The following is a 27060-nucleotide window of genomic DNA, read 5'->3' as shown; positions in this document are numbered from 1 at the left end:
AAGCTACAAAATTGCCCAGAAAAATTCAATAGCCTGCAATTGTGTTAAATAGCCACATTTCTAACCTTCTGGCTGTAAAGTTAGGCTTTTAAGCATCACTGGAAGTCTGAACAGAATCACAGTTGGATGGGGCCTTCCAGATCATCTAGTCCAGCCCCCTGCTCGATGCAGGCTCTGCAGTGCACGATTGCAGCTACAGCAGCCGGCAGATGGCCGTCCAGCCTCTCTCAAATACCTCCAGTGAAGGAGAACCCATCACCCCTCCCCCCCCCGCCATGGCAGTCTGGTCCACTGCAAAACCGCCCTCGCTGTTAGGAAGTTTCAACTGCAGGGCTTTCGTGTCCTTCTTGCCTCCAGCTGAAGCAGAATAAATGATGCAAACTAAGAACATACATGCAAATGTCCATAATGTATACAGGTGGGAGTATTCAGCTTTTATTGGTGTGGAACCTGAGTGACCTCAGAGAATTTTAAGTGATTTTAATGCCAGGTTTACCCTGCATGTTCCCTAATTCAGGTACCCAGCATAATGGGCCAGACCGATCCTGTCCCACTCCTGGAAACTTCCGCTCTGCAAATCATACTCAGTTCTTCCAGACGGCCAGGCTGCCACCGTTCAAAACGTTCCTCTGCAGGAATACAGCCTCTTCTTCCCTGTCTTATGAAGAGCGGGGACCGCCGTCCATGGAGACACAAGGAGAAGGATGGGAGCATCTTCCACAAGGGGAATCTCCATTCTGAGACTCCTCTGTTTGTCTGGGGTCCAAATTCTACAACTTACTTAGCATCACACTTAATCCAGCCCTTCCCACACAGTAATGCCTAAAGCAACATTCTCAGTCGGTCACATCTCGAGATCTTTAAAAGCACACAGCTGAATGTTCCTCATTTTGTAATGGCTTTGCAGCGCGGCATTCATCAATGTCTCAAGTTCGTGCAAGCGTTCCCAGGACTGTGAAAAATCATCCGGCCCCTCACCACAGCCCCCCACTGGTGGAAGGCTGGGGTATCCTGGATGTGTCATCAGCTCAATGGTTATACTCTTGATTTCTTGTTCTGGGCATGAGAACGAACTTGAAGCAGTGGAGAAGGAGTCCTCTTTAGCTAAGTACGCCGAAGTAGCATTATCAATGGCGCCAAGGATGTTGACAACAGACATATTTTTCCCCATGGTGCTCAGCCCTATATATATATCTGGCCACCTGCAAAGGAGAGAAAGAGGAATGTTAAATCACATGAACAAAGCTGATAGGGATCCTATGGAGAAAGCGGTTTTCTTCCTTTTTCTTTCTTGTATCTTATTTATTTATAAAGACATTTTATACTGCCTTTTGGCCCTAATGAAGGTCTCCAAGGTGGTTTACAAAACAAAGTACCATCACTGAACCAACCTGGTACCCTCCAGATGTGTTGGAACGATGATGCCAGTGTGTAGCCCCAACACATCTGGAGGGAGTCAGGTTAAGGAAGGGTGGTCTAAACAATAACAAATCTGAACAGTTTCAGGCCTCGGTGTAAAACGTGGGTGGGCAATTTGTGGTACTCCAGATGTTTTGGCCTATAACTCCCATGATCCATCACCATTGGTTATACTGGCTAGGGCTGATGGGAGTTCTGGGCCAAAATATCTAGAAGGCCACAAGCTGCCCACCCCTGGTGTGAAAGAAAAGGATCCCTCTGCTCCACCTTATAATTTTATGTTTTTTTCCTGGGCCTTCACAACTCCCAGCACCCCAACAGCCAGCAAGCCAGTGGTGAAGAAATTCAGTGGTTTCTCTTCAGCGAATAGCAATGTTCAAGTTCCTGCGTATTACTGGTTATGGCAAATCTTCGGAGCCAAATAAAACTACAGTCCCCAGTGCCATGTGAATCAAAACCAAACCAACTGCAAACAGAAACAACAGGCTGTTGGAAAATCCTACAGGACCCAAGGGTCTTTGGCAGAGCACTTTAGAAGAATGTGTTTCTTCTCTGTAAAACACACCCCAAGTAAGTGACGTACGTTGATGAAAATGATGAACACCAGGGAAAAAGTCAACAACTGGTGGAACACCAAGGGGTTGGATCCAAGATCTGCCCTCCGTGAGAGGAAGAGATCTTCTGCAAGAGGCATGGCTCCACTCGTGGAAGGTCCCTCTGCCCATCTTTGGGGGATCCCCCTTCCAGTGTATACACACACATACACCCCACAGCTCACCCCATTCAGTGGGGTCTCCTGACTTTATCATTTTCAGGGGGTTGAAGGGGCTGCCATGGGAAAGAGGGGGTGGTGAAGTCCACTTGGGAACAAAGGAAGCTGCTTTATTCTGGGTCAGGCCCTTGGTCCATCTAGCCCAGTATGGTCGACAAGGACTGGCAGCAGCTCTCCGTGTTTTCAGGCAGGAGTTCTTCCATCCCTACCTGGAACTGCCGGGAATGGAACCTGGGATCTTCTGCTTGCAAAGCAGGTGCTCTACCACTCCCCCTTCTGCCAGCTCAGCTGATCCAGCTTAAACCTGGATCTAACCCCCACCCCAAAGTCAACAGCTGGTAAACCGGGAACAATTTCCAGAGTACCTTATGCCATGCTTCCTAAACACGTCCACTGTGTGAAGCGAGTCCTTCTCCACACCCAGATAAAAGGTCATTAACGCCGGATCTATCCAATTGCACTGGGGAAGGTCTGGTTCTATGGGGACCCGTGTGTATGTGATCCCATAATCCTCCAGCACCTGTGCAAAGACTTGTCTGATCTCTGGAAGAGGTAAACAGGGAGAAGGAAATTACCACCAAGTCCAACTCCAGTAGATTATAGTCATAAAAAGGTGAGCTTGTTTTCTGGTCCACGCCATGGTGGTTGCTCTCCTGCTCAGGGTCATTTCACACATTACAGCTGAAGGGTGTATTCATTTGAGATTCAGCATATACCCACACCTTCTCCAAAATGTGTGACAAAGGTACAAGTTACAAACATGAGCATGCTAGATGGCTACCCTCTGGATACTACAACTCCCAGCATCCCTCAGTATGTGTGTTCCTATATATATGTGGGTGTGGGTATATACACCAGGGGTGTGGAACCTCAGGCCCAGGGGCCAAATCCGGCCCTCTGGGATTCCCCAGAAGGCTACAAGCCTTTCTCTGGACTCCACTCCTTTTCCCCAACCACCAACCCTTCAGTGGTTTGCCAGCTTTTGTGCAGCTTTTCCCCCATTCTAAAATGTTGGAATGTCTCTGACGATTAGTTAGTGGCATTCAGAGCTTTAAACTACCATATGCTGGTATTTTGGGCCTCACACCCTTTGCTACAGGTCCCACCCACCACTGGAATGCGGCCCCCGAAAGCTTCTCCAAAATGGAATGCAGCCCTCAAGCTAAAAGACGGTCTGCACCCGATATGTATGCGTGCACATGCACACCACTCTAGGCAAATCCTTGTAAAAATGGCACTGAAAAAAAAATGCAAGTTAGATTTCCCCGCTCCCTCAGATATTGACCTTCTGCAGCTCAGTATTCTGGTAACTCCTTCCTCTTCCATCCCTTAAGCCTCAGGTACGAAAGCCAAGCATTCATGGAAGCGAGCGTTTCCTCATCCCACCCCTGCTTCCTACAAGCAAGCGAGATGGACGGAGTTGCGGGCGTTACTGAAAGCGGAAGGATGTTTGGGGCAGGCTAATGCGTAGGAGAACTCTACCTGGGAGAACGTGGACATGCTGGTGTCCATCCATGTGATGAGGTAGGTGGCCTGTTAGTTCACAGAACAAGTCAACCTGTGCTTTTAGTTCCTGTTTCACCTAAGAATAGAAAACAGTCAACGAAGGGAAAGTGTGGAGAGCTGGCAGTTGTATGAGTTTCACTGGCCAAGCCAGCTGGGAATTATGGGAGCTGCAGACCAACACATCTGGACAGTACTACAGTTCAGGAAGGTTTTATTTACTTATTTATTACATTTATATCCTGCCTTTTTCCCTCCTTAAGGAACCCAAAGCAGTGCACATAATCCTCCATTTTATCCTCACAAGAACCACCCTGTGAGATGGGTTGGGCTGAGCGTTTGTGACTATCACCCAGTTAGCTTCCATGGCTGAATGGGGACTAGAACCCAGATCTCCCGACGCCCAGTCCAACACTCTAGCCACTACACCACACTGGCTCTCTAGGTTGTCCTAGAGACAAATGCTTTGAATTCCCCACTGAACCAAAAGAGCACCTCAACACATGACTGCTATCAACCTCGAAGAGCCCGCTAGAACCAGCAGAAGTGGGAAGCTGTTATTCCTGGAGACCCGTATTTATCCACAATATTTCTTAGCCACTTAGGGACCCAAAATGGCAAGATCTTGGTCCAACAGGCACAGTATCTGAATGTACAAATGAAACCTGAAACAAGCAGAGCATTCCACTTCCCCTGTTCCATTTTTCTTTTCCAACCATCACTCTACATTCTGCAGCTACTGTGCATGCTCAGTCCTCATTAGGCTGTTTTGGGGTGGGGGAAGATTTTTTATTTTTGTACTTCCACAAACCTCAGGATTCCCCGGAGCATGCTAATTGCTTCCTCTTATTTCTCAATGGTCCCATTTTGACTACTACTACAACTGTGGCATATCATGGCCCTGCTGGAGGAATCCTCCTTTGGGGGGGGGGGCTAGAGCTCCCCATGACAGAGTGCCAAGGAGCCACCCATGTCAGGAGATCTGGGGGAGCCTGGGTCCTCAGAGGAGATTACTGCTAGTCCATTCCTGCAGGAGGAGGGGAGTTCTACTTCTGAGGCAAAGGCTGGGCAACCACTTAGCTCCCGAGGGCACCGCCACCTCAAGAGGCAGGCTAATAGGGCTCCTCTGAGAAGGAGTGCTTGATTACAAAGGAGGACTCCTCAGGAGCAAGGCCTTTTTCCTGAGTGGGACTTTTGCCAGAGGGCCTGTAACATACTGCAGCGGAGCCCTGGGTGGGGCTCAAAAAGCTCAGGGAAAATAAGCCTTCAGTTTTAGCCTAGCCAGTGCTGGAACAACATCGTTCATCAGCTCCGGTGCCTTGTACCGTGCTTTCCGGACCTTGCCTTGTGACAGACTTTCCATGCTACTGACCCTTGGACTCCCTTTTTGCTCAGCTTCTGGACTGTGTATAGTAACTTACAGCTTAACTGTGCTTTGACCTCTGCTTGTATCTGGACCACGCCTGCCTTTGCCTGATCCCATACTGGCCCATTTGCCCGCTTGGTGCCTTGTCTTTTGGATTACCCCATAATTTGCTCTAACACAGAGTCTGAGTCAGCCATAACAGGACATGGTGACACCCGCCGACGGAGTTTGCTATTGGAAGGCATGCCTTATTTTTAAGAAATCATATACACAGCCCCAGGGGCCCTCTGACAAATCCTGCCCCTGCATCACTTAAAAATGTGTCCCCTGGTGGACGTGGCTTGTGGAGATGGGGCCAGAAACCCAGCTAACAGCAGGGTTGTGGCAATATTAATCCACTTTGCACAGTATCTCCTGCACGCAATCCTGAAAAGGAGAACGAGTTGGACTTGTCTTTCTTCCTCTCACCTCGGACAGGTTAAGGAGGCCTTCTGCTAATGCTTTCCGGATTCCCATTTTCCCATGGAAGAACCCATCTTCGTTGAGTAGTGAGGACTTCTCTTTCAGCGCTGGGCAAACAGGAGAACCCTCAGAAAGGTTGGCGTGGAGTCCTACCGGAATGCAATACCTGGAGAATGAATATTTTTAAATGCCAGTTAACACCCACATTTTGCAGGTGAGCAATGTTTCCATGAATGATGGATATAGAGGAAGGGATCATGTTGTTTTTCATCGTGGCTGTACCTTAGTTCTTAATGAAGATCCCATTAGGTCAGGGCTGGGCAACTTGTGGCCTTCCAGATGTTTTGGCCTACAACTCCCATCAGCCCTAGCCAGCATGGCCAATGGCGAGGGATCTTGGGAGTTGTAGGCCAAAACATCTGGAGGGCCACAAGTTGCCCAGCCCTGCATTAGGAGGCCCCAGCACGAGGGACATAGCACACCATGAAGTAGGACGATTTGCTACACACGAAGAGTGTATTCTTCAGATGTGCACTTATTCAGGGCGGGTGTCAGCACCTTGGGCAGGCAGCTACTTGGGCCCAACCACATTGGCCTGTGCTACCCCCTCTGTTGGCCTTCCACCTGCCTGTTCCCCCACCCATGGGCTTTTCTGGGGGCAGCAGCTGGGTGTGGGAAGCCACCCACCATTTTACACTCCCTAGTGTCCTCGAGTGTCCAACATGACATAGCACCAGAACGTTGTGGGAAATCAAAATGGCAGCCAGCTTCCTAGATGCAGGCGCTTCCGCCAGGTATGCCTGCTGCAGCTGAGGGATCCTGACCTGGAGGGCCCACTGACAGGCACCTTGCCGGCAGGGCGAGGGCCTCAAACCTGGAGCCAGCCCTGAACTTACTCACTGGATAGTTCAGGTTATCCACAACAGATCTTCCACTGCAGCACCTATCTGCTCCTCAGCCAGAATACTGATTTAAAAGCCCTCCATGTTTCTAATTCATGAGCGAGCCAGTGTGGTGTAGTGGCGAGAGTGTTGGACTGGGAGTTGGGAGATCTGGGTTCCAGTCCCCGCTCGGCCATGGAAGCTCACTGGGTGACTTTGGGCCATTCGTAGACTCCCAGCCCAGCCTACCTCACAGGGTTGTTGTTGTGAGGATAAAATGGAGAGGAGGAGGGTTATGTATACCACCTTGGGTTCCTTAAGGAGGAAAAAAGGAGGGATATAAATGTAATCAGTCAATCAATAATTCGTTCAGCCTTCCCCAATGTGGTGCTCTCCAGATGTGTCAAACTGCAACTTCCATCATCCCCAGTGAGTTGCACGTTGTGGTCCAGCACATCTGGAAGGCGGCGTGTTGGGGGAACGCTGTTCTCACGCATGTGGTTAGATGAAGGGAACCCTGAATAAGTCATCTGCAGCGTGTGAGTGTTGGCTATCGACATCTATGTTTGTCACAGCAGTCAGCAAAAAAGACCGACCCACAACCAAGCTCTTCTCTAACACGTTTTACATATGAGGCTCATCTTCTAATCAGTGATGTAACTAACATGCCTGCAGGGGTGTCAGCAGGAACTGTAACTACCCAGGTATAACATAATTCAGTTTCGACGTTATAGTTCACATATGTTCAGCATTTTTTTAAAAACATCCCCCTTGTCTTAGATTCCCAATGCAATGGAAGAGGTACTGCTCAGGGTATTCAAGAACAACCTTCCAAAACCATTCTCTCTAATTTCTGATGTTCAGGCACTGAGTGCCGTTGCTTATGCAGCCAAGATGGTACCACCCACACACAAGAGGGAAGTATCAGCAGAGTTGCAGAAGTACAAAAACATTATTGAGAAGAAAAACCGGGGGGGGGGGGGGAAGCTGCCCAATGAGGACTGAGCGTGCTCAGTAGTCATGAAATTTTGATGGAATGGATAATGGAGGGGGGGAATGGAACGGAGTGGCTGGCATCCTGAACAGGGAGCGCTCCGCGCTGCAGCAGGGAGCGCTCCGCGCTGCAGCAGGGAGCGCTGCATGCTGCAACACTTCATTGTCAGCACCGCTTGTTGTGATAGAAGATGCTCAAAATGCCAGTATAAATGCTCTGACCTCGATTTAAAGAAGCAATTTCAGACTCCAGCCACATGGCCTACTTTCCAAACTCACCCAGGCATGTAATCAGAAACTAGGCCAGGCGCTTTCTATATTCACAAAAGGGAAAACCTGGGCATTCCAGAGAGAGAGAGATGCCGAAGCTACAGATTTTACATGTTCTTTGGTGCATCTGTCAAGGGATGCCTGAACGCTGTCGATTTTACGTGCTATTTTTCAAAAGCAGCAACAGTTTAGACAAGATTAGGATTTGGACTACATTTTCCCCTCACAAAAGAAAGGTATACGGCAGCCTCCCTTCCCCAACGCGGTGCTCTCCCAATGTGCTGGACTACTACTCCCGGCATTCCGTGGCCAGCTGAAGGACGCTGGGAGTGATAGTCCAACTCATCAGAAAGGCACTAGGTTGGGGAAGGGCTAGCACAGGGCGCAAGTGAAACTGACATTTTCCCCTTCAACAGACTTGAATTCTATACATTTTGTAACCTAGGGTCTCCCATCCACCACCCCCGGGCCAGTTTTGCAACTCTGATTCTGAGTAACTGCGGGGCGGGGCGGGGACATGTGTGTGTGTGTGTGTGTGTATATATATATATATATAGAGAGAGAGAGAGAGAGAGAGCTGCTTTAACAACGCTGGTTTGTTCTAACATAAAGATATTGTAGAGCTGGAAAAAGTGCAGGAAAGGGCAACTCAAATGATCAAGGGGCAGGAGCAATTCCCCTATGAGGGAAGGTTACAATGGCTGGGATTTTTGAGCTTGGAAAAACGGTCAGGGGAGACATGATAGAGGGGTACAACATTAGGCGTGGTGTGGAGAAAGCAGATAGGGAGACACTGAGAGCCAATAAATAAAATAACTATTTTTTCTCCCTCTCGTAGTACTAGAACCCAGAGTCATCCATGAAGCTGATTGGTGGGAGATTCAGGACAGAGAAAAGGAAGGAGTTCTTCACCCAGCGCAGAGTTAAACTATGGAACTCACTACCACAAGATGTGGTGATGGCCACCACTTTGGGTGGCTTTAACAAGGGGCTGGACAAATTCCTGGAGGAGAAGGCCTGAGGGAAAAAACAAGATGGTGCTCTCTCCCATTCCACCTGAAAATGCTCCCATCACAGCAATCCTGCTCAAAATTGCTGGGGTGGGAAGTTAAAGCCTCAGTGATCCTGTGGTGGTGCTGGGGGAGAGATTGGGATGTACAGATTCAGTTAAATCCATTCCATCTGTGTTTCACGGATTGTCAGGCGCCTTTCATTCCGTCGTCCACCCATTGACAATCGGAATTTTTTCTCTTGTAGGGATGCACGAGAATTTTGTTCCTGTTTGCACATGCATGTTTGCGCTGATGTGCACTGGCGCAAGGGCGCATTTGTGCAACTCCCACCCCCCAAAATGAAGAACTGGTCTGCAAGTCTGCGGAATTGGCGCAACTTGGAAAAAGCCGGTCTGCTGCAGAATCCACAAATCGGATTCACAGAAATCCAAACTCATTTGAGTCTGTGTGGATTTCTCTGACATCCCGAGAGAGAGTGTGCCTATGTATGTGTACATGCTCATGTATCCACGCACAGCCCCCAATCTGCCAGAATGGGACCAGAAAGGTTGCTCACCTCTGGTGTAGACGATACTGAGCTAAGCAGACTAACCAACCAGATGCTTCTGGGAAGCCAGAAGCTGGACATGAGAGCAATCATGACTGGCATTTAGAGCAACATGCTGTCCCTGATCCTGGAGGTAGCATACAGCCATCATGACTAGTAGCCATTGATAGCCTTGGTCTCCATGGAGTGATCTAATCCCCTTTTAAAGCCGCCCACGTTACTGGCCTTCACCACATCCCGTGCACGCCAGATCCATAGTTTCACTCTACACTCTGTGAAGAAGTCCTTCCTTTTGTCTGTCCTGAACCTCCCACCACTCAGCTTAAAATCATAGAATAGTAGGGTTGGAAGGGGCCTACAAGACCATTGAGTCCAACCCCCTGCTCAATGCAGGAATCCAAGTCAGAGCATCCCCGACAGATGGCTGTGCAGCCTCGTCTTGAATGCCTCCAGTGTGGGAGAGCCCACCACCTCCCTAGGTAATGGGTTCCATTGTCATATTGCTCTAAGAACATAGAATCCAAGAATCATAGAATCGTAGGGTTGGAAGGGGCCTACAAGACCATCGAGTCCAGCCCCCTGCTCAATGCAGGAATCCAAGTCAGAGCATCCCCGACAGATGGCTGTCCAGCCTCGTCTTGAATGCCTCCCGTGTGGGAGAGCCCACTACCTCCCTAGGGAATTGATTCCATGGTCATATTGCTCTAACAGTCAGAGTTTTTCCTGATGTTCAGCCGGAATCTGGCTTCCTGTAACTTGAGCCCATGATTCCGTGTCCTGCATTCTGGGATGATCGAGACGAGATCCTGTCCTTCCTCTCTGTGACAACCTTTCAAGTACTTGAAGCTTTATGGGATGACCCTGAAATCAGGTATTATAAGAGAGGGAGAAAACACTTCTCCGCATCCACTTTCGACACGCCATGCAGTCGTGTTCCCCTCCCTTTACTTTGCCTTCCCCACAACCCCAAACGAGAAAGCCCCAAATGTTGCAGCCTTCCCTCGTAAGGTACAGCTGATCCAACCCACTGATCATTTCGGTTGCACTCTTAACTCTGAAATTAATATTTGGCCATCTTCCTCAAACAGGGCCCCAAGGCAAGCAGAGAGACGAAAGTGGCGATCCTCTCACCTCCTCGCCAGCTGGACTGCGTCAGCCACGGCACTGCCGTTGACCAGAAGGGAAACGTTGGATACGGCTCCGGCAAGGAAGCAATCCACGATACCTTGGTTTCGTCTTGGGCAGTAGCCAAAGTCATCTCCGGTTACTATGAGTTTCACAGCAGCCCTGGGCATTCTTAGGAGTCAGCCCTAAGAGGAAAATTCAAAAGGAAGTCCAAAAAGAAAAAATCAAACCCACATGCTAGCCAAAGTTCTCATGATCTGAGAGTTCCAGGAAATGTCAGGGCCAGATAGGGAGTGAATCAAAAGCGTGAGTCAGCACTGGCTACAGCCGTTACTACGGCTGCTGCCCTGTGTGACAGCCTGAATGTCTGTTTCCGGGCATTCGGTAATTGCTAGTCTCACCTATGCTGTTCTGCCCATCCTCCTAGGGTGGAGTTCAAAGCAGAGTTAAATTTTGCTATTCAAGGAAGGAAAGCTTGACAGCATGTGAAGCTACTTGACCAGATTTGCCTAAGGCATTCCTCTCCCCCCCCCCCCACACACACCCTCTGCTCATCCATTAAAAGGTCAGTGGGTTTTGAATTTCCTGCAATGGGCAGAAAGCTAACCACGGATTGCCGCTGTTAGGTTTTGGCAAAAGCGAGGAAGAGCTCTGTACCGCCCGAAAGCAAACACATTGATTGTGGAATGAATTATCCTTTCGTGGGTTAAAGGGCGTGACTCATCCGATGCACGCAGACAAGTGTGGATATTACGTAGCAGGGGTGAGGGGAGCCGTCAGCCATGCAATGTTGTTGGACTATGACTCCCATTAGCCAGGCTGGCTGGGGCTGATAGGACTTCCAGTCCAACAACATCTGGAGGGCCTCAGGTTCCCCATGCCTGTTACAGAGAAAGACAGCATGGTGAAGTGGCTAGAGCAGCTTGCCCCACAGATGTTTTGGACTCCAGCTCCCATCAGCTCCAGCCAGCATGGCCAATGATCAGGAATGCTGGGAAATGTAGCCCAACGTATCTGGAGGGCACCCTGTTGGGGAAGGAGCAATAACCCCCACAATGCTGCCCCCAAAGCAAATGGTATCTGGGCTACAACCCCTGCTTACCTGGGAGTAAGCCCCATTGCAATAAATGGGGCTTACTTCTGAGTAGACATGTATAGGATTGTACACTAACTGCATACTCCCTGCATGAAGGCTCATATCTTCCCTCATAACTAATATTCTTACCTTTATTATTGTACTTCTAATCTCTCTGTTCCTTGTGGCTCTTCTCCGCACACCCATTTTAGCCTCACAACAACCCGGCAAGGTAGGCTAGGCTGAGATGGTGACTAGTCAAACAGAGTTTAATGGCTGAGTGGGAAGCTGGGTCTGTCTGGTCCCAGTCTGACCCTCTAAGCCAAGCTTCTGCAACCTGGCACCCTCCAGAAGTGTTGGACTACAACTCCCATCCCCCTAACCAGCACAGTTGGCCTAGTTGGGGATGATGGGACTTGTGGTTTGCCAGATCAGGAGGGTGCTAGGTTGGAAAACCCTCCTCTTACCACTGCTCCACAGTGTCCCCCCCTTGACATCACTAACACCTCATCCTCCATCCCATACCTGATTCCTCTTTTAGGAACAGGAGACAGAACCATCAGAATCATGTTGCTGACATCCTTGTGCCATGTCCCCACTCGAGGAATCCCGCTCTGAGGACAAACTAGAGCTCCCAGAGATGGCCAACACCAAAGATCCACCCATGGTGGAATCCCTGGGGGAGCCTGGGCCCCCAGGGGAGATGACCACGGGTCCTTCCCTGCAGGAGGGGAGACCCTAACCCCTGAGAGTGTCATTGCCTCAAGAGGCAGGCCAGTGGAGCTCCTTTAAGGAGAAGTGCTCGAGTAGACAGAAGGACTCCTCCTGAGGAAGGGAGCAAGGCCTGGAACAAACTGCAGCGGAGTCCTGAGTGAGGCTCAGAAAGCTCTGGCAATATAAGCCTGTAGCATCAATCTACCCATTGCTGGAAACAACCTCTTCTATCAGCTCCAGTGCCTTGCACTCCACGAACTTTTGTGCTACTGACCTTGGACTCCTGCTTAACTCTGCTCCTTGGACTGTGTCTTGTATCTGACTGCTTATCTGTGTTTTGACCTTGGCTGCAATTCAGATCTCTCTTTTGGAACTCTCCCCCTTGCCTGCTAAAACTGGGCCTTTGGCCATTGCCTGTTGACTGCCTTGTGTTTGGATTACCCCTTAGTTTAACCTAATCCTGATCCTGACCCAGCCACAGCAGGACACCCCGCAACCTGGAGTTGCCTTCAGATTTGGAAGGGGGGACATTGTTTCCCTCCCCACAACTACCACTGTAGTATGGTTACTTCTCAGGGATGCTGTTGTTGCAACCTGCGCTGCAGATCCACCTGCTCTGAGTTGACCTCTATGATCCTTTCCAACTTGATGATTCTATCAAGTATCCCTATAAGTCTGGAGTACAAAACATCAGCGGGGGCGGGGGGAGCAAATACAGCCCTTTGATGGTCCCAATCAGGCCTTCCAAGGGTCCCTAAATGGCCACACCCCATTCTCCATACCCCTCCCCCTTCCCTCAACCACCAATCACTTGGTGGTGTTGCAAGGGAAAAACTGGAGGCTAAAATTTCAGGGTCCCTGGTATGGGAACCCAGGCACACCTACTTTAAACAGCCTGAGTTTGGCCCTGATGTGGTAGGCGAGGTTCCTTTGGGGACCAAGTCCAGAACGTTCGCATTCACCCAGATTTACTTAAATTCTATAAATAAGGATTAAAACAACGACATAAGCTAAACGCATTTATTAAAGAAAGATTTTTTTAAAAAAGTTTAACAAGCACACAAACCTTCCATGCAGCAGCAAAGCAAAGCTAAGACATACCCACAAAGCGCTACTTTACCATGAAGAGTGAAGGGACTCTCTCCCACTCTGAACCCTGGCTTCAGCCATGGTCTACAACATAGACCACGGTGTAGCAGGCTCAACCCAGAGTAAAGAAAGAAGACCCAGATCTCTTCCGTGTACCCCATTATATATCCTCTCAAAGTTGGTGTCCTCCCCTCTAAAACATATTCCAAAATCTTTACAACTATTGGTCCATGTCATCCTATAGGTCCCATCTCATGACACATTTCCCAAATATCCCCTCCTACCTCTTGTTTACTGTGAAACAGGTCTAAGATCTCCTTTTATGTGGTCAATACCTCCTTTTTTCTCCCCTTTATTTCCTAAAACCAGTTAGAACCACCCTTTTTCTTCACCCTTCAAATGTCCTGTGATAACCTCTAAGGATGAGCCACCTCATCCCTAGAGATGTATGCAATCAGATGATAGCATACATGCTGTCAGTTGAACCCCTTATCCCATTACCTCTCTAAGCTCTGGCAAGCAACTCACATACCCATCTTCCTACTTGCCCCTTTGCCCCAAGCATCAACCCTCTATAAGCATCATTTCTTACCCCCTTAAACTATAAACTCCCTATACCCCATATTGTACCAAATGTAAACTGCAAGGCCCAAGAAAAATCCTTACAGTTTCACAGCTTTTGTTCCATTTTTTTGCCCCATTCTAAAAGGTTGAAATGCTTCTTCTAAGGCTTGATTACCGACAGTGAAAGCTTGAAGCTAAGATATGCTGGCATTTGAGGTGTTTTGGTCCCACCCCTTTTGCCTTTGGCCTCGCTCACTACTGGGATGCGGCCCCCAAGAGCTTCTTCGCATTGGAATTCAGCCCTTGGGCTGAAAGAGGTTGTGCACCCCTGCTGTAGGACAAGTTTTGTTCATGGGCAAGTTTTGCAGCGATGGGTGTAATCCAGAAAATGAGAAACATCCATCACTTGTTTAATAGACCTTTCCTGGCACTTCCTTCCCTCTTTGTCCCTTTGCACCCTTCCGAAAGCCTGTTTCGGGAGCCCTTTGGAACGATGTGGGGTGCTGTGGTGGGAAGGTGCAGCTGCTGCTGTTGGGGAGGGGGGAGCTGGAAGAAACCAGGCCCCCTTCTTGCGTGAATGGAAGTGCCTTCCGCTTGCGTGAGAGGCTCTCAAGATCCCGTCCCCAAGTGCAGCACTGAATTTAATTCCATCAAAATTAACTGGGAACTATTCACTGTTACCAAAGAAGATAAAGCAGCACCAAAGGTCACTTCTCTGAAAGTCCATGGAGCTGACTGCACAATTAGAGAGCAAGTGCAGGAACATAGGAAGCTGCCTCATACGGACTCAGACCTTTGGTCCATCTCGCCCAGGATTGTCGATGCTGACTGGCAGCAGCTCTCCATGTTTTCAGGCAGGCGTTTCCCCAGCCTTACCTAGAGAAGCCTGGGGCTGAACCTGAGACCTTCTGCATGCAAAGCAGGGGTCTACCACTGAGTTATGTTTGGATGAAGGAAGGCCAGGGCTAGTGCAGAAAATGGACAGTTGCAGAGAAGCGAGAAAACATAAAGAGGAACTCTGCATCTAGAAAGCTAGCACATCAGGGAGAAAGATACTAGCCTAACCCTCTCCCAGGTGTATTAGTTTCCTGCATGCAGGCTTTTTGTGCATGTCTGTGCGTGTGCAGTGGGGGGGGGGATTCAAACATGTAATTCCTCCAACTGTAGTCTGAAGTGGTTCAGTTCAGATAAGACTCTAATCAAAGGGAGCCAGTGTGGTGTAGTGGTTAGAGTGTTAGGCTAAGACTTGGGAGATCCGGGTTCTAGTCCCCACTCACCCATGAAGTTCCCTGGATGACTTTGGGCCAGTCACTGACTCTCAACCTAACCTACCTCACAGGGCTGTTGTGAGGATAAAATGGAGAAGAGGAGGATCATGTAAGCCACCTTGGGTTCCTTGCAAGAGGAAAAAAAGGTGGGATATAAATGTAGTAATAAAAATATCAAAGGGTATCAACTTGCCTGGTCACTGAAGTCATCAGAGGGCCTGCTCCTGGTGGTTCCACATGGACCTATGGCCCGACTGGAGTCCACCCAGAGAAGAGCCTTCACTGTGGTGGCCCCCTTTCTGTGGAACTCCCTGTCTCTGGAGGTCAGGCAGGCGCCAACACTGTGTTGTTTCCGGCGCCTCCTGAAAACATCTTTATTCCAGGAAGCTTTCCTTGACTGACCAGCCACGTACTCTGTTTTTAAAAGTAACCTTTTTTAATATGGTGTTTTATTTCTTTTATCTTTTTATCAGTTTATATGTTATTGTTCACCGCTCCGGAATCTGTTTAGATGTGGGGTGGTATAGAAATGCTGTAAATAAATACATTTCTGGGGGCCACATCCCTGGCCCTCCCCTCTACTGCTGCAGAAATTTGGTGATGTGGCAGCACCAACAGCAATCAAAGCAGCAACTCTCCTTTAAAACAAGGCACGCAATTCCAAGGCTTTTTGAAGCAAAATCTCGCTCCCGGGAAACTTCCAGGAGTGCAGTCCTGCTTCCCAACAAGGCGCATGCTCCCTGCGGGCCTTGTTTTAAGACAAAATTGCTGCTTTTTTGGCTGCCGTCACTGCAGCAGCAAATCCAGCAGCAGCGGTGGAGGGGGGCAGTTGGAACCGCAAAAACAACCAGGGGAGGCGGCAAAGGACCCACACACCGCATGTTGTCTGATTGCATTGCTTTTCTAAACGCCTAGATGCATCCGCTTTCTCCCCCTAACTTACACTAAGCTATCTCACAGGGCTTTGCAGGGGTGAGCAAAAATGTCCTGCCACATGGTCAGGGGTCTTGCTGAACTGTGGAAAGACATATGCCTGGATCTATACACTCTGTATTGATTCATGGCCCGTAAGATTCTGCCCGGTTATGGTACCTTGCCTTCTTATCTGACATCTCTTGGGAATATAGAAGCTCGCACAGCATTCATACTTGCCAGACTTAATGTTCTACCAACAGAAGTGCTCCGGGGCAGATTCCTGAAAATCCCACTTCAAAGCAAGTTGTGTCCACGTAAAGCAGGAGTCCCTGATACTCTGACCCAGGTACTCTTACATTGTAATGTTTACTCTGATTTGAGATGTCGTATAATTTATCCTCTTCTGACTAACGTCCCAGGGCATCCAGATGAAAGATTGGTAATCAATTGTCTTTCGGATAAGCTCCCACATATCATTGAATGGGTGGCAAATTTCTTTCTCATCGCCATGCAAACAAGAGCTCGGCTGAGCTAAATTGAAGATATTGTACCCTGTGTCCTGATGTTTGTGTATTTGTCTTTGTAGTTTAACATGAACTGGTCTAAATGATCATGCGACAGAGAGAAAGACAGACAGACAGACAGACAGAGAGAAAGAGAATCACAGAATAGCAGGGTTGGAAGGGGCCTATAAGACCATCGAGTCCCACCCCCAGAGAAAGAGAAAAACACATGCCTGTTACTTGGGCATTAGCAATTAACACCATACCAGAGGATTCAGGTATGAGAAAAAGAATGTCCGTCCCCCACCCCTGAAAAAGGATTGTGCCAAGCCTGATATTGCCTTGTGGCTTTCTGTTCCCTCTTCTTAGTCTACTTTTCCTCCCTTGAGTTTCAAAACAGCTTGGTGTCATTTTACCGTTTTTTCCCCCTTCTTCCTTCTAAATTCGAGAAATTACTGGGGGTAGGTGACCTGTATGTGGGGTAAACACACAGGAAGCACTAAGCCGTCATTCATTTATGGAAGAAATGAACTGTACTCACGGCCTTTGCTAATCTGATTCTGAAGCAGAGCTGAAAGGTGGGTAGGTTCTTCCGAGACTGGTGTGGTTTTGAGGCTAGAATATGTTCCTTGATGAGTAAGTGAGCTGTATCTAGACAGAAGCTGTTCAGCAATCTTCTACGGGCGGGGATGGACTTTTACCTAGGTGTTTCTTTTTAAGGGCATCTGGGTGGTATAAGGAAATTGCCAGATTAAAAGCCAGAGATATAAAGGCCTGGGGAGAAAACGGGTTGTTGTTGTTGTTTCTGGGCCTTCACATCTCTTGTAAAAGCCTTTCTTTTAAAACCAGTTTTCAAAGCAGCTCACCAAAAAAGAGAGAGAGAGAAGCCAATTGTTAAAGATACAAACACTTAGAGACTTACCCTAAGTGTGTCAACAGTTTTCAGTACCCCTGGTTTTTATCCTTAAATTTAAACAATTTAAGGGAGCAATCCTATACATGTTTAGACAGAAAAAAGGTCAGCAACTCCCAGCATCTCCCATTTAGCCTGGCTGGAAGATGCTGGCAGTTGTAAGACTTTTTTTTGTCTAAACACGCATTGGACTGTGTCCTTAAACAGGGAAATAGCTGCTAATGTCTTTAAACTTTTACAGCTATTCTAATAAAAATATCTCCGTAGTGTAACATTTCAAGCCCATTTAGTGTGCTTCAATTTCCCCCCGGCCTTCAAATATTTCAGGTCAAATACTTGTGGTATATTGGAACAAAAATGAACATGGGGTCCTTTTTAAAGCTTTGTTTACTAAATACAAGTAAAGCAAACGCGCTAAATTAGATCACTCTCTAGAGTATGGGTGGGCAACATTTTTGGCCTACAACTCCCAGCACCTCTCACCACTGGATAAAAATATGTTTAATATTAATAAGATGCTTCAGGGGCAGAGATCATTAACTGGAATGGGAGTCACAGAAGACACACAAAACGTTAATGCCCAATAATCAATAACCTATTTGATCCCAACTCAACTCTCTCCCAGCCAACTCTAATTGTGGCTGTTCAACCTTCCTTGGGGACACTGGGTTGGATCCAGATATGGTCATGCTTAGAGTAGAACCATTGATACCTTTGAGCACTTGAAAGGTTGTCACAGAGAGGAAGGACAGGATCTCTTCTCGAACTTCCCAGAATGCAGGACACGGAATCATGGGCTCAAGTGACAGGAAGCCAGATCCCGGCTGAACATCAGGCGAAACTTCCTGACTGTTAGAGCAATACGACAATGGAACCAATTCCCTAGGGAGGTGGGGGGCTCTCCCACACTGGAGGCATTCAAGACGAGGCTGGACAGCCATCTGTCAGGGATGCTCTGACTTGGATTCCTGCACTGAGCAGGGGGTTGGACTCGATGGCCTTGTAGGCCCCCTCCAACCCTACTATTCTATGATTCTATGATCAATGGGACTTGAGTTAATCATGACTTAATCCCCAGTGATTTCAACTAGTCTACTGTAAGCATGCTCAAATCTGGATCTGGATTGTGTAGTTTCAGATAAAATTGAGTGGGATCCAGATTTAGGTGTGTGCAATTGGAGTGGCAGATGCAGGCTTCCCTGGCTCCCTTGACTTAAAACAGCAACTCCAGCCCCCTGGAAATGCTACACAGAGGGTCGGGGAACTCTACTGAATGGGGTGACCTGTGGTGCAGGGGAAGATTCCCCCAAATTGGGCAGAGGCACCATCTGTGAGCAGAGCTCTTCCATCCACAGAAGGCAAATCCTGAATCCAACCCACTGATTTTAGCTTTCAGTTTTGCATCACTGACATTCCAAATACTTAGAACAGCCAACTGCCCAATGTCCCACCCCAACAACAAAGCCATAACAAAACCTAAGCTGAATGCTACACTGCATAACAGAATGGCACACAACACTATTTCCTGTATGACTAGTGCACCATAAAAATGACTTCCTAACCCTATCAATTGCAGCAATACAGACAGTTGGCTTCCTGGCGTGAAGCAACTGCCCAACAGAATGAGTTCAGAAAATGCTGCAGTGCAAGATAGCTGTTGCAAAACAGCCCCCTTCTCACATGGTTATATCAGGGCTGGGCAACTTATGGCCCTCCAGGTGTTTTGGCCTACAACTCCCATCAGCGTTAGCCAACAAAGCGAACAGTGAGGGATGATAGGAGTTGTAGGCCAAAACATCTGGCACGCTACGAGTTGTAAGGCCAAAACATCTGGTAGGCTACAGGTTGTAGGCCAGAATTATCTGGCGGAATGTCTGGTGGGCTACAAGTTGTAGGCCAGAACTTCTGGCAGGCTCCAAGTTGCCTGTCCCTGGTTTAGACTGAGGGTACAATTTGTATTTTAAATAAATAAAAAACAATATATATATATAACCCAATGAGATAGAGCAGTGGTTATATTTATGTATTCCATCAACAACTTCCATGTAATATAGCTTTGAATGTGTTTGAACAGAACTTTTAAACCACATCAAATGTGCTTTATCGGTCATTTTTATTTTTCCTAATCTGTTCGAAAAGACTTCTAGGGTGCAATCCTATGCAGGTTTAAAGAAAAAAAGCCCTACAACTCCCAGCATGCCCCAGTCAATCCATGGCTCATAGCTATAGGATTTTTTTCTGTCTAAACATGCATAGGGTTGCATCCTTAGTGACTGGAAAAATGTCTGAGATATTTGTACACCACATAAAATTAATGTGGTACACTGGTTTTAGTTTTGTTTGCTAAACACAAGTCAAACATTCTAAACTGGATCTCAATCAATTTAGGGTAGTGGACACTTTTCCAGAAAATGAACCCCGATCACTGTACTCTGCAAACGGAGGGTAACTCTTTATGCCTTTGATGAGGCAGGCTAACCCACAAAAAACTCTACCATAATAAAACTGGTTAACCTTCAAGGTGTCATAAACGTCTGTTTTTGCTGTAACACCAGACTAACACACTGGAATTTCAGGGTGCAATCCCAGACAGACCTCTGACTCCACTAACCCCCATTTCATGGCAGTGAGAAAGTAGCACCTCTCCCCCCCCATCAGCTGGAGAGGTGCAGCTAGAGCTATAGGGTGACTCATAAATCAGTTATATAAATAAACTGGCTATAGGGTGATGCATATGTCGAATAAATAAATAAATCGGCTACAGGGCAGCTCATAAATCAAATAAATAATTTTTATTTTATTTTTTTATTTTATATCCCACCTTTTTTCCTCCTTAAGGAACCCAAGGCGGCATACATTCTCCTCCTCCCCTCCATTTTACCCTCACAACAACAACCCCGTGAGGTAGGTTGGGCTGAGAGTCTGTGACTGGCCCAAAGTCACCCAATGGGCTTCCATAGCCAAATGGGGACTAGAACCCGGATCTCCCGGCTCCCAGTCCGACACTCTAGCCACTACACCACACTGGCTCTCATTTATACATAATCAGCTATAGAGCGGCTCATACATTAAATAAATAAATCAGCTAGAGGGCGACCCATAAATCAAATAATAAATAAACCAGCTATAGGGCAACTCATAAATCGAATAAATAAATACATCAGCTATAGGGTGACTCATAAACTGAACAAATAAATCGGCTATAGGGAGACTCACGAATAAATAAATACATCAACTGTAGGGTGACTCATAAATTGAACAAATAAATTGATTGACTGAATGAATGAATGAATGAATGAATAAATAGGCTATAGGGGGACTCATGAATGGATGAACGAAGCTCAAATATTTTGGCCACCTAATTAATGCGAAGAGAAAACTCTCCGGAAAAGACCCTGATGCTGGGAAAGACTGAAGGCAAAAGGAGAAGGGGACGGCAGAGGATGAGATGGCTAGATAGCATCACCGATGCAATGAATATGGACTTGAGCACGCTCCGGGAGAGAGCGCAGGACAGGAAGGCCTGGCGTGCTCTGGTCCATGGGGCCATGAAGAGTCGGACACGACTGAACGACAACAACAACGGGGCCTCATGAATGGATGGATGAATGAATGAATGAATGAATAGGCTATAGGGGGACTCATAAAATGAATGAATGAATGAAGAGGCAGGCTATAGCGGGACTCATAAATTGAATAAATAAATAAGCTTTAGGGGGACTCATAAATTAAATAAATAAATTGGTTGTAGGGCAACTCACGGCCCAAATAAATAAATACATCAGCTGTAGGGGGGCTCAATAAATAAATAAATCAGCTATACAGCAGCTCATAAATCAAATAACTGAATAAATCAGCTATAAAAAGGTAAAGGTGTCCCCAACCAGTCGTGTCTGACTCTAGGGTGCGGTGCTCATCCCTGTTTCTAGGCCGAAGAGCCAGCGCTGTCCGAAGACGCTTCCGTGGTCGTGTGGCCGGCATGACTGACCACCGAGGCGCACGGAGCGCTGTCACCTTTCCCGCCGAGGCGGCACCTATTTATCCACTTGCAGTTTCTTGCTTTCGAACTGCTAGGTTGGCAGGAGCTGGGACTGAAGACGGGACCTCACTCCGTCAATCAGCTATAGGGTGACGCATAAACGCGCTGTTGGGTGACTCATACGTCGAATATTCCACTCATTCATTCGACTTGTACCCCGCCTTTCTACCAAGAAAAACGGCACTCAAGGCGGCTTACAATCACACTTAAAACGTGATCAACACAACGATAAGACAAATACACGGAAACGCGATTTTACTCGGAAGGGAGGCCCGCTGCCTGCAGGGAGCCGGGAGGGGCGGCCTTGCTCCCAGGGCGGCGTGCCGAGGATGGCCCCGCGCTCCAGGCTGGACGGGACCCTGGGCTCGTTCCTCCCCCCGCCCCAGCCCACCCCACCCCACCCCACCCCCGGGCGGGATGGCCCTCTGGGCTTCTGGCCGGAGATCCTCGCCCGGAGGCCGGCGCGGAAAGGGCGGCCGAGAGATGCGCGGCTGAGATGCGGGCCAGCCCGGCCTGCAGCCACCTCCCGGCTGCGACCCCGCGGCGAGCGCCCGCCCGCCCGCCGAGCCGCTGGCACTCACCCATCGCGGAAGAGTCGCGGCGGCGGCGGCGGCGGCAGCGCCCATGACCCGCGTCCAGCGGCGAGCGGCGCGCCTGCAGCCCAGCGCGGAGGAGGAGCGGGGGGCGAGCATGTGTGAATCCGGCGGAGTGAGGCAGGGCGCGCGCGCCCTCCGGTGGCGCAAAGGGGAACTCTTTGGGAGGGAAGGAGCATTTCTCTCTTAATTTCAGTGTGTTTATTTACTCGGGGTGGAGATGCCTCTTGGCCCTCCTCTCCATTAGGTCGCCCCAACAACCAATGTGAGGTGGGTTCGGCCGAAAGACAGGGACGAGCCCAGGAATTTCCGACTCCAGGGGTCGGCAGCTTGTGGCCCTCCAAAGGTGTGGGACTGCAACTCCCATCGCCCTTCGCCATTACTGGCTAAGGCTGGTGGCAGTTGTTGGCTGAAACGGCCGGAGGGCCACATTAACCTTCTCCGACTGGGCGCCCTCCAAATGTGTGGGGCTACAACTCCTATCACCCTTCACCATTACTGGCTAAGGCTGGCGGCAGTTGTTGGCTGAAACGGCCGGAGGGCCACATTAACCTTCTCCGACTGGGCACCCTCCAAATGTGTGGGGCTACAACTCCTATCACCCTTCACCATTACTGGCTAAGGCTGATGGGGGTTGTGGCCCTCCAGCCGTTTTGGGCAATGGTAGTTCCGAGGTTTTTTCCTCCACTGATTGGGCCATTATCTTTGTAAATATAAATAATCCTTTGGAGTGTCAAATACCGATAATGTTGGGGCATTCTCTCATAATCATGCCACAGTTGATTTTGATGTTGCCAAGGACTACAAGGCCCTCCTTGAGTCTTTTGAGATGTTGATTTTTGGATCCGTCTCCCACTGATCTAAAAATCATGTTCTAGAAATTCTTGCACAAAATGCTGCACCCCCCTCAGTGGTCCCATTAGGTAATTTTAAACTCCGGACTTAATGGTGTCATGTCCACAGAGCTTTAGATCCAGACCTAGTCATACTTAGAGTAGACTCATTGATACCAATGATACTTGATTAGCCTTGATCCCAAAGTCAAGGGGAAAGCTGGCCCAGTTGACTTTGGAGGCCTTCCTGCTCATTCTGTTGCCTGGAGACTTGGACTTCTGCCCCAAAGTTTCTTTGGTTCTTCAGCCTAATTGCCATGTGGTGGTGGGATTTGGGAGACACCTGTGCACAGGAAAGAGCAGCTTAACCCTTCCTTCCCCAGCTGTGATCCCCTGGAAATTCTTCCCCCACCCCGCAACAAAGCTTAGGGGAAAAAAACTCCAAGTGGAACCTCTGGGAAGATTTTTTTTTCTAGGTTTCCATGCAGGGGAGAGGGTTGGAGGGGATGCATTGCAGCATGTGGGGAGGGTGGGAAGGGGGGTTAACCCTTCTCTCTCTAGCTACAATTCCCTTTGAAAATTGCCCCTTGCATGGCAATTAAGCTGATTAAGGGGTGCAATCCTGTGCTGGTCTAGACAGAAAAGGTCCTGCAACTCCCAGCATTCTCCAACCAGCTATGCATTTTTCTGGCTGGGAAATGCTGGGAGTTGCTGGACTTTTTTCTGTCTAAACTTGCTTAGGATTTCACCCTGAAAAATCTTGCGTTGAGACCACGGGACACTTAGCACTCTCTGGAATAGATCCGGGGCCAGGGTCCTATGGGCTCAGACCTAGCAACGCCTCTGCCCTTGGTGATGAGTGACTGACCTCACACAACATCTTCACCAGGGCAAACACTGTACCCGCCCTGTTCTGAAACATCAGCCCATGCCCTAAAATTGGCATGGGCCCATCACATTTAATGAGGCTCACCTCCTGGTGAGTATGTTTAGGTTGGCAGCCAAGAACGCCTGGAAGATTAAAGAACCACGATTGTGTTATATGGAGCATGCATGCTGCCCTCTCTTGCTCATCATCTAGACACCCAGCAATGTAGTTCTCACTTTTTCCTCCAGATGGAAGCATCGCACATAAGGTGAGATGAAGTTCCTTCCTCCCATCCATCCTCCAGAGGACTAAGGAACTCTGGGAGCTTTAACCATTGTTTAACTGTAGCAGCAACAAAATGAATTCCCTTCCGCCCTAAATTATACTGCTGACATTAAAAAAGCATTGGGCTGCAGGGGAACCAGGGGCGTTTCTTTCTGCGGAAGAACTCAGTTCAGTTCTGGTAGTTAGAACAAATTCCTGAGCTCAGAGATCTTTAATTCTAAGTGTATATCTTTTGCACCGGGCTCCACATGGTGGATCTTGGGGTTCCAGTATAAGACAAAGTAGATCCCACAAGCCTGAAGTCAGAGCTGGCCCAAGACATTTTGCTGCCCGAGGCAGAGCAGCAAACGGCCCCCCAGCCAAGTCAAGGTGCATAGGATTCAAAGCCAGGCACATTATTTGGGCAGAAGAGGCAGAAAATCCCACAAGTGCTTTTCCTCTCTAGCAGTAAATATGCAATATTAACAAACTGAATAGCTAACAATTTGCTGCCCTTTTAAATCTGCTGCCTGAGGCGGCTGCCTCACTCTGCCTCATGGTAGGGCCGGTCCTGTCAGAATTCTACCCAACTCAGCCTTAAATTAAACTCCCAGCAGACACTCTGAAAAACAGCCTAACTTTGGCCTCCTAATCTGTGCAACACCACCCTACTCTTGATTCTGGGCCCTGTCTCTGAGCCACAAACTTCAGTCATCTCAGCTAAACCATTTACACTTCACCACACCAAGATATTACGTCGTAAATCCCAAGATCCAGTTTTCCCAATTCCTCTCAATGGGCTCCTTCCCTCTATTTCTATCCCATCCTCTTCCACCTGAGTGGAACAGAAAGAGCACCATAGGGGTAATTTGGGGAATGTCTGCCAGGTGCATGACTCTGTGGAAGATTGATTCTTTATGTGGGATCCCAGAATATCAAAGGGGGATTAGATCAAGAAATCACTGGGTTACAATTCATCAAGAACAACAAAGAGTCTTGAAGCACATTAAGGCAGTAACACATTTATTCTGGCATAAGTTTTTATGGACACTGCCCAGCTCAACAGATACAATCCATCAGGAGGTTCAACTATTGAACCTATTGAAAATATTGATCTATTTTCTGCGGCTTGAATCAAGATAACAGTTTTTTGTTTTGTTTTTAAATCACACTGCCTGTTAATTGGCTTACCCAATGCCAGGATGTTTGTGTTATCAGCAACAACTGCTTTGTGAATGGCCACTGTTAATAACATGTTTGCCATGATCTGTGCTTTCTGCATTTCATTTCCTGCTGACTTCACTGTTTACAATCCCTCCCCTGCCCCCCCCCCAGCCATACTTGTAACTCAGGATTACCCTTCATACATCTGATGAAATGGACTGTAGTCCACGAAAGCTTATGCCACAATAAATGTGTTAGTCTTTAAGGTGCCAAAAGGGTGCCTTGTCCATGGGCCCTCAAAAACCTGGTGCCAGCACTGTTTGCAGAGGTATGTGGTTGGTCACCACAAGACACAGGAAGTGCTGGTTTAGACGGACCTTTGGTTTGATCCAGCAGCGCCCCTCTTACGTTCTTATAAAGGCGAGCCACTAAGGATGAAGAAACCGGTCCCAACACCAGCAAAACAGACCCGCTGCTTCAGTGCTGGCTCCAGGTTTTTAGGGCTCTTGGGAAAGACACCCTCCATGGGCCCCCTTCCCTCAGTGACTCTACCTTCTCATCACCAGCTGCTCTTTCTCCTCCTCCTCTTCCTCATCATGGCTGCCACTTGCTTGCTTGACAGGCAGAGAGCCAGGGAGCAAGTTGGCCATGGTATCTCCTGCTCCTCACTGCCACCGTTGTCTGGTCCAAGCAGGTTGCAGTGGGGAAGAAGAGGAGCAGGTCAGTGGAGCCCTGCTGGAGAGTGGGCCCTCAGCAGGTGGCCAACCATGCCTACCTTTGACACCAGCCCTGCTCTGCATTCGAGGCTCTCCTCCTTCCATCCCCCACTTGCCCTGCCCCACCTCATAAGCAGAAGAACCTGCCATTCTTCTCATAGGTTGGAATGTTGACTACAACACGCTGAAATGCAATAAAGGCTTCTTTTGTAACAGAGAGAGAGAGAGAATTCATCGGGGTTTTGGGGGGGGGGTTAAGAGAAAAGTACAGGCCGTTCACCACAGACTATGCAGCCAAGTGGCATTCTTCTGATGGTTTTGTTTTTACAGGTAGCTGAAGTATATTGGTGCAGGCAAGAAATTCAGGTTCCTCTACTCAGAGTGTTCCAAAAACTGTGGAAACTGCATCTATTGGAACAGGCCCACTACAAACAGGTCCCTATTTCTGTAAGAACGATGGAGCAATATTACATTTAGTGGCAGGTCACTGAAGAGCTGTGGGGGGGGGGGATCTAAGGTGGCCACTTCTGAATTGCCAAACAAGAACTAATACATCACCTGAAAAGAGGACAGCAGTTTGCATCAACTTTGCCTAGGCTAATTTATATGTATTGATGCAAATTTAGAAGCCATTCTGATTATTGAAATGGAATGTACTTTTTTATTTATTTTTATTTCATTTATTATTACATTTATATCCTGCCTTTTTCCTCTTGCAAGGAACCCAAGGCAGTTTACATAGTCGTCCTCCTCTCCATTTTATCCTCACAACAAACCTGTGAGGTAGGTTAAGTTGAGAGTCAGTGACTGGCCCAAAGTCACCTTTGAGCTTCATGGCTGAGCGGGGACTAGAACCTGGATCTCCTGCGTCCCAGTCTAATACTCTAACCACTACACCACCCTGGCTCTCATTTATTTATGAGCATTGATATACAGCCTTATTCGCTAAAAAGCCATCGAGTCAGTGTACAAACCAGTTAAAATGGTAAAGCAATGAAAACAAGAGCATTAAGAACACGAGAAGAGCCCTGCTGGATCAGACCAAGGGTCCATTTGGTCTAGCATTCTGTTCACCCAGTGGCCAACCAGCTGCCCATGGGAAACACACAAGGACCAAGCCACCTGAAAATACTTTGCATTACAACATGGAATAATACGTTGTTGCTGGGATAATTCATTGTCCCCCACCCC

At 48.3% G+C, this 27060-nt stretch overlaps 1 protein-coding gene across 3 annotated transcripts; it reads right to left on the bottom strand.

Moving 5' to 3' along the window:
* Positions 1–406: 406 nt before the first annotated feature.
* Positions 407–22094, bottom strand: YDJC (YdjC chitooligosaccharide deacetylase homolog). Of its 3 annotated transcripts, XM_084819611.1 has the most exons (7): positions 17021–17117; positions 13026–13119; positions 10358–10536; positions 5529–5688; positions 3674–3773; positions 2557–2734; positions 407–1202 (listed from the first exon to the last, which is right to left on the bottom strand). In XM_084819611.1, the coding sequence occupies exons 3-7, from the start codon at positions 10519–10521 to the stop codon at positions 845–847; spliced, it is 960 nt and encodes a 319-aa protein (XP_084675737.1). In that variant the 5' UTR covers positions 10522–10536; positions 13026–13119; positions 17021–17117; the 3' UTR covers positions 407–844. The 3 variants fall into 3 exon arrangements, with proteins under 3 accessions (XP_084675737.1, XP_084675735.1, XP_084675736.1); XM_084819609.1 differs by lacking the exons at positions 13026–13119; positions 17021–17117 and adding an exon at positions 22013–22094; XM_084819610.1 differs by lacking the exon at positions 13026–13119.
* Between the last annotated feature and the right edge of the window lie 4966 nt (positions 22095–27060).

Source organism: Heloderma suspectum, chromosome 13 (assembly GCF_057233095.1).
Source record: "Heloderma suspectum isolate Gila_16-S chromosome 13, 16-S_ref, whole genome shotgun sequence".
Classification (NCBI taxonomy): Eukaryota; Metazoa; Chordata; class Lepidosauria; order Squamata; family Helodermatidae; genus Heloderma; species Heloderma suspectum.
This window is presented reverse-complemented; position numbering and strand designations above follow the sequence as displayed.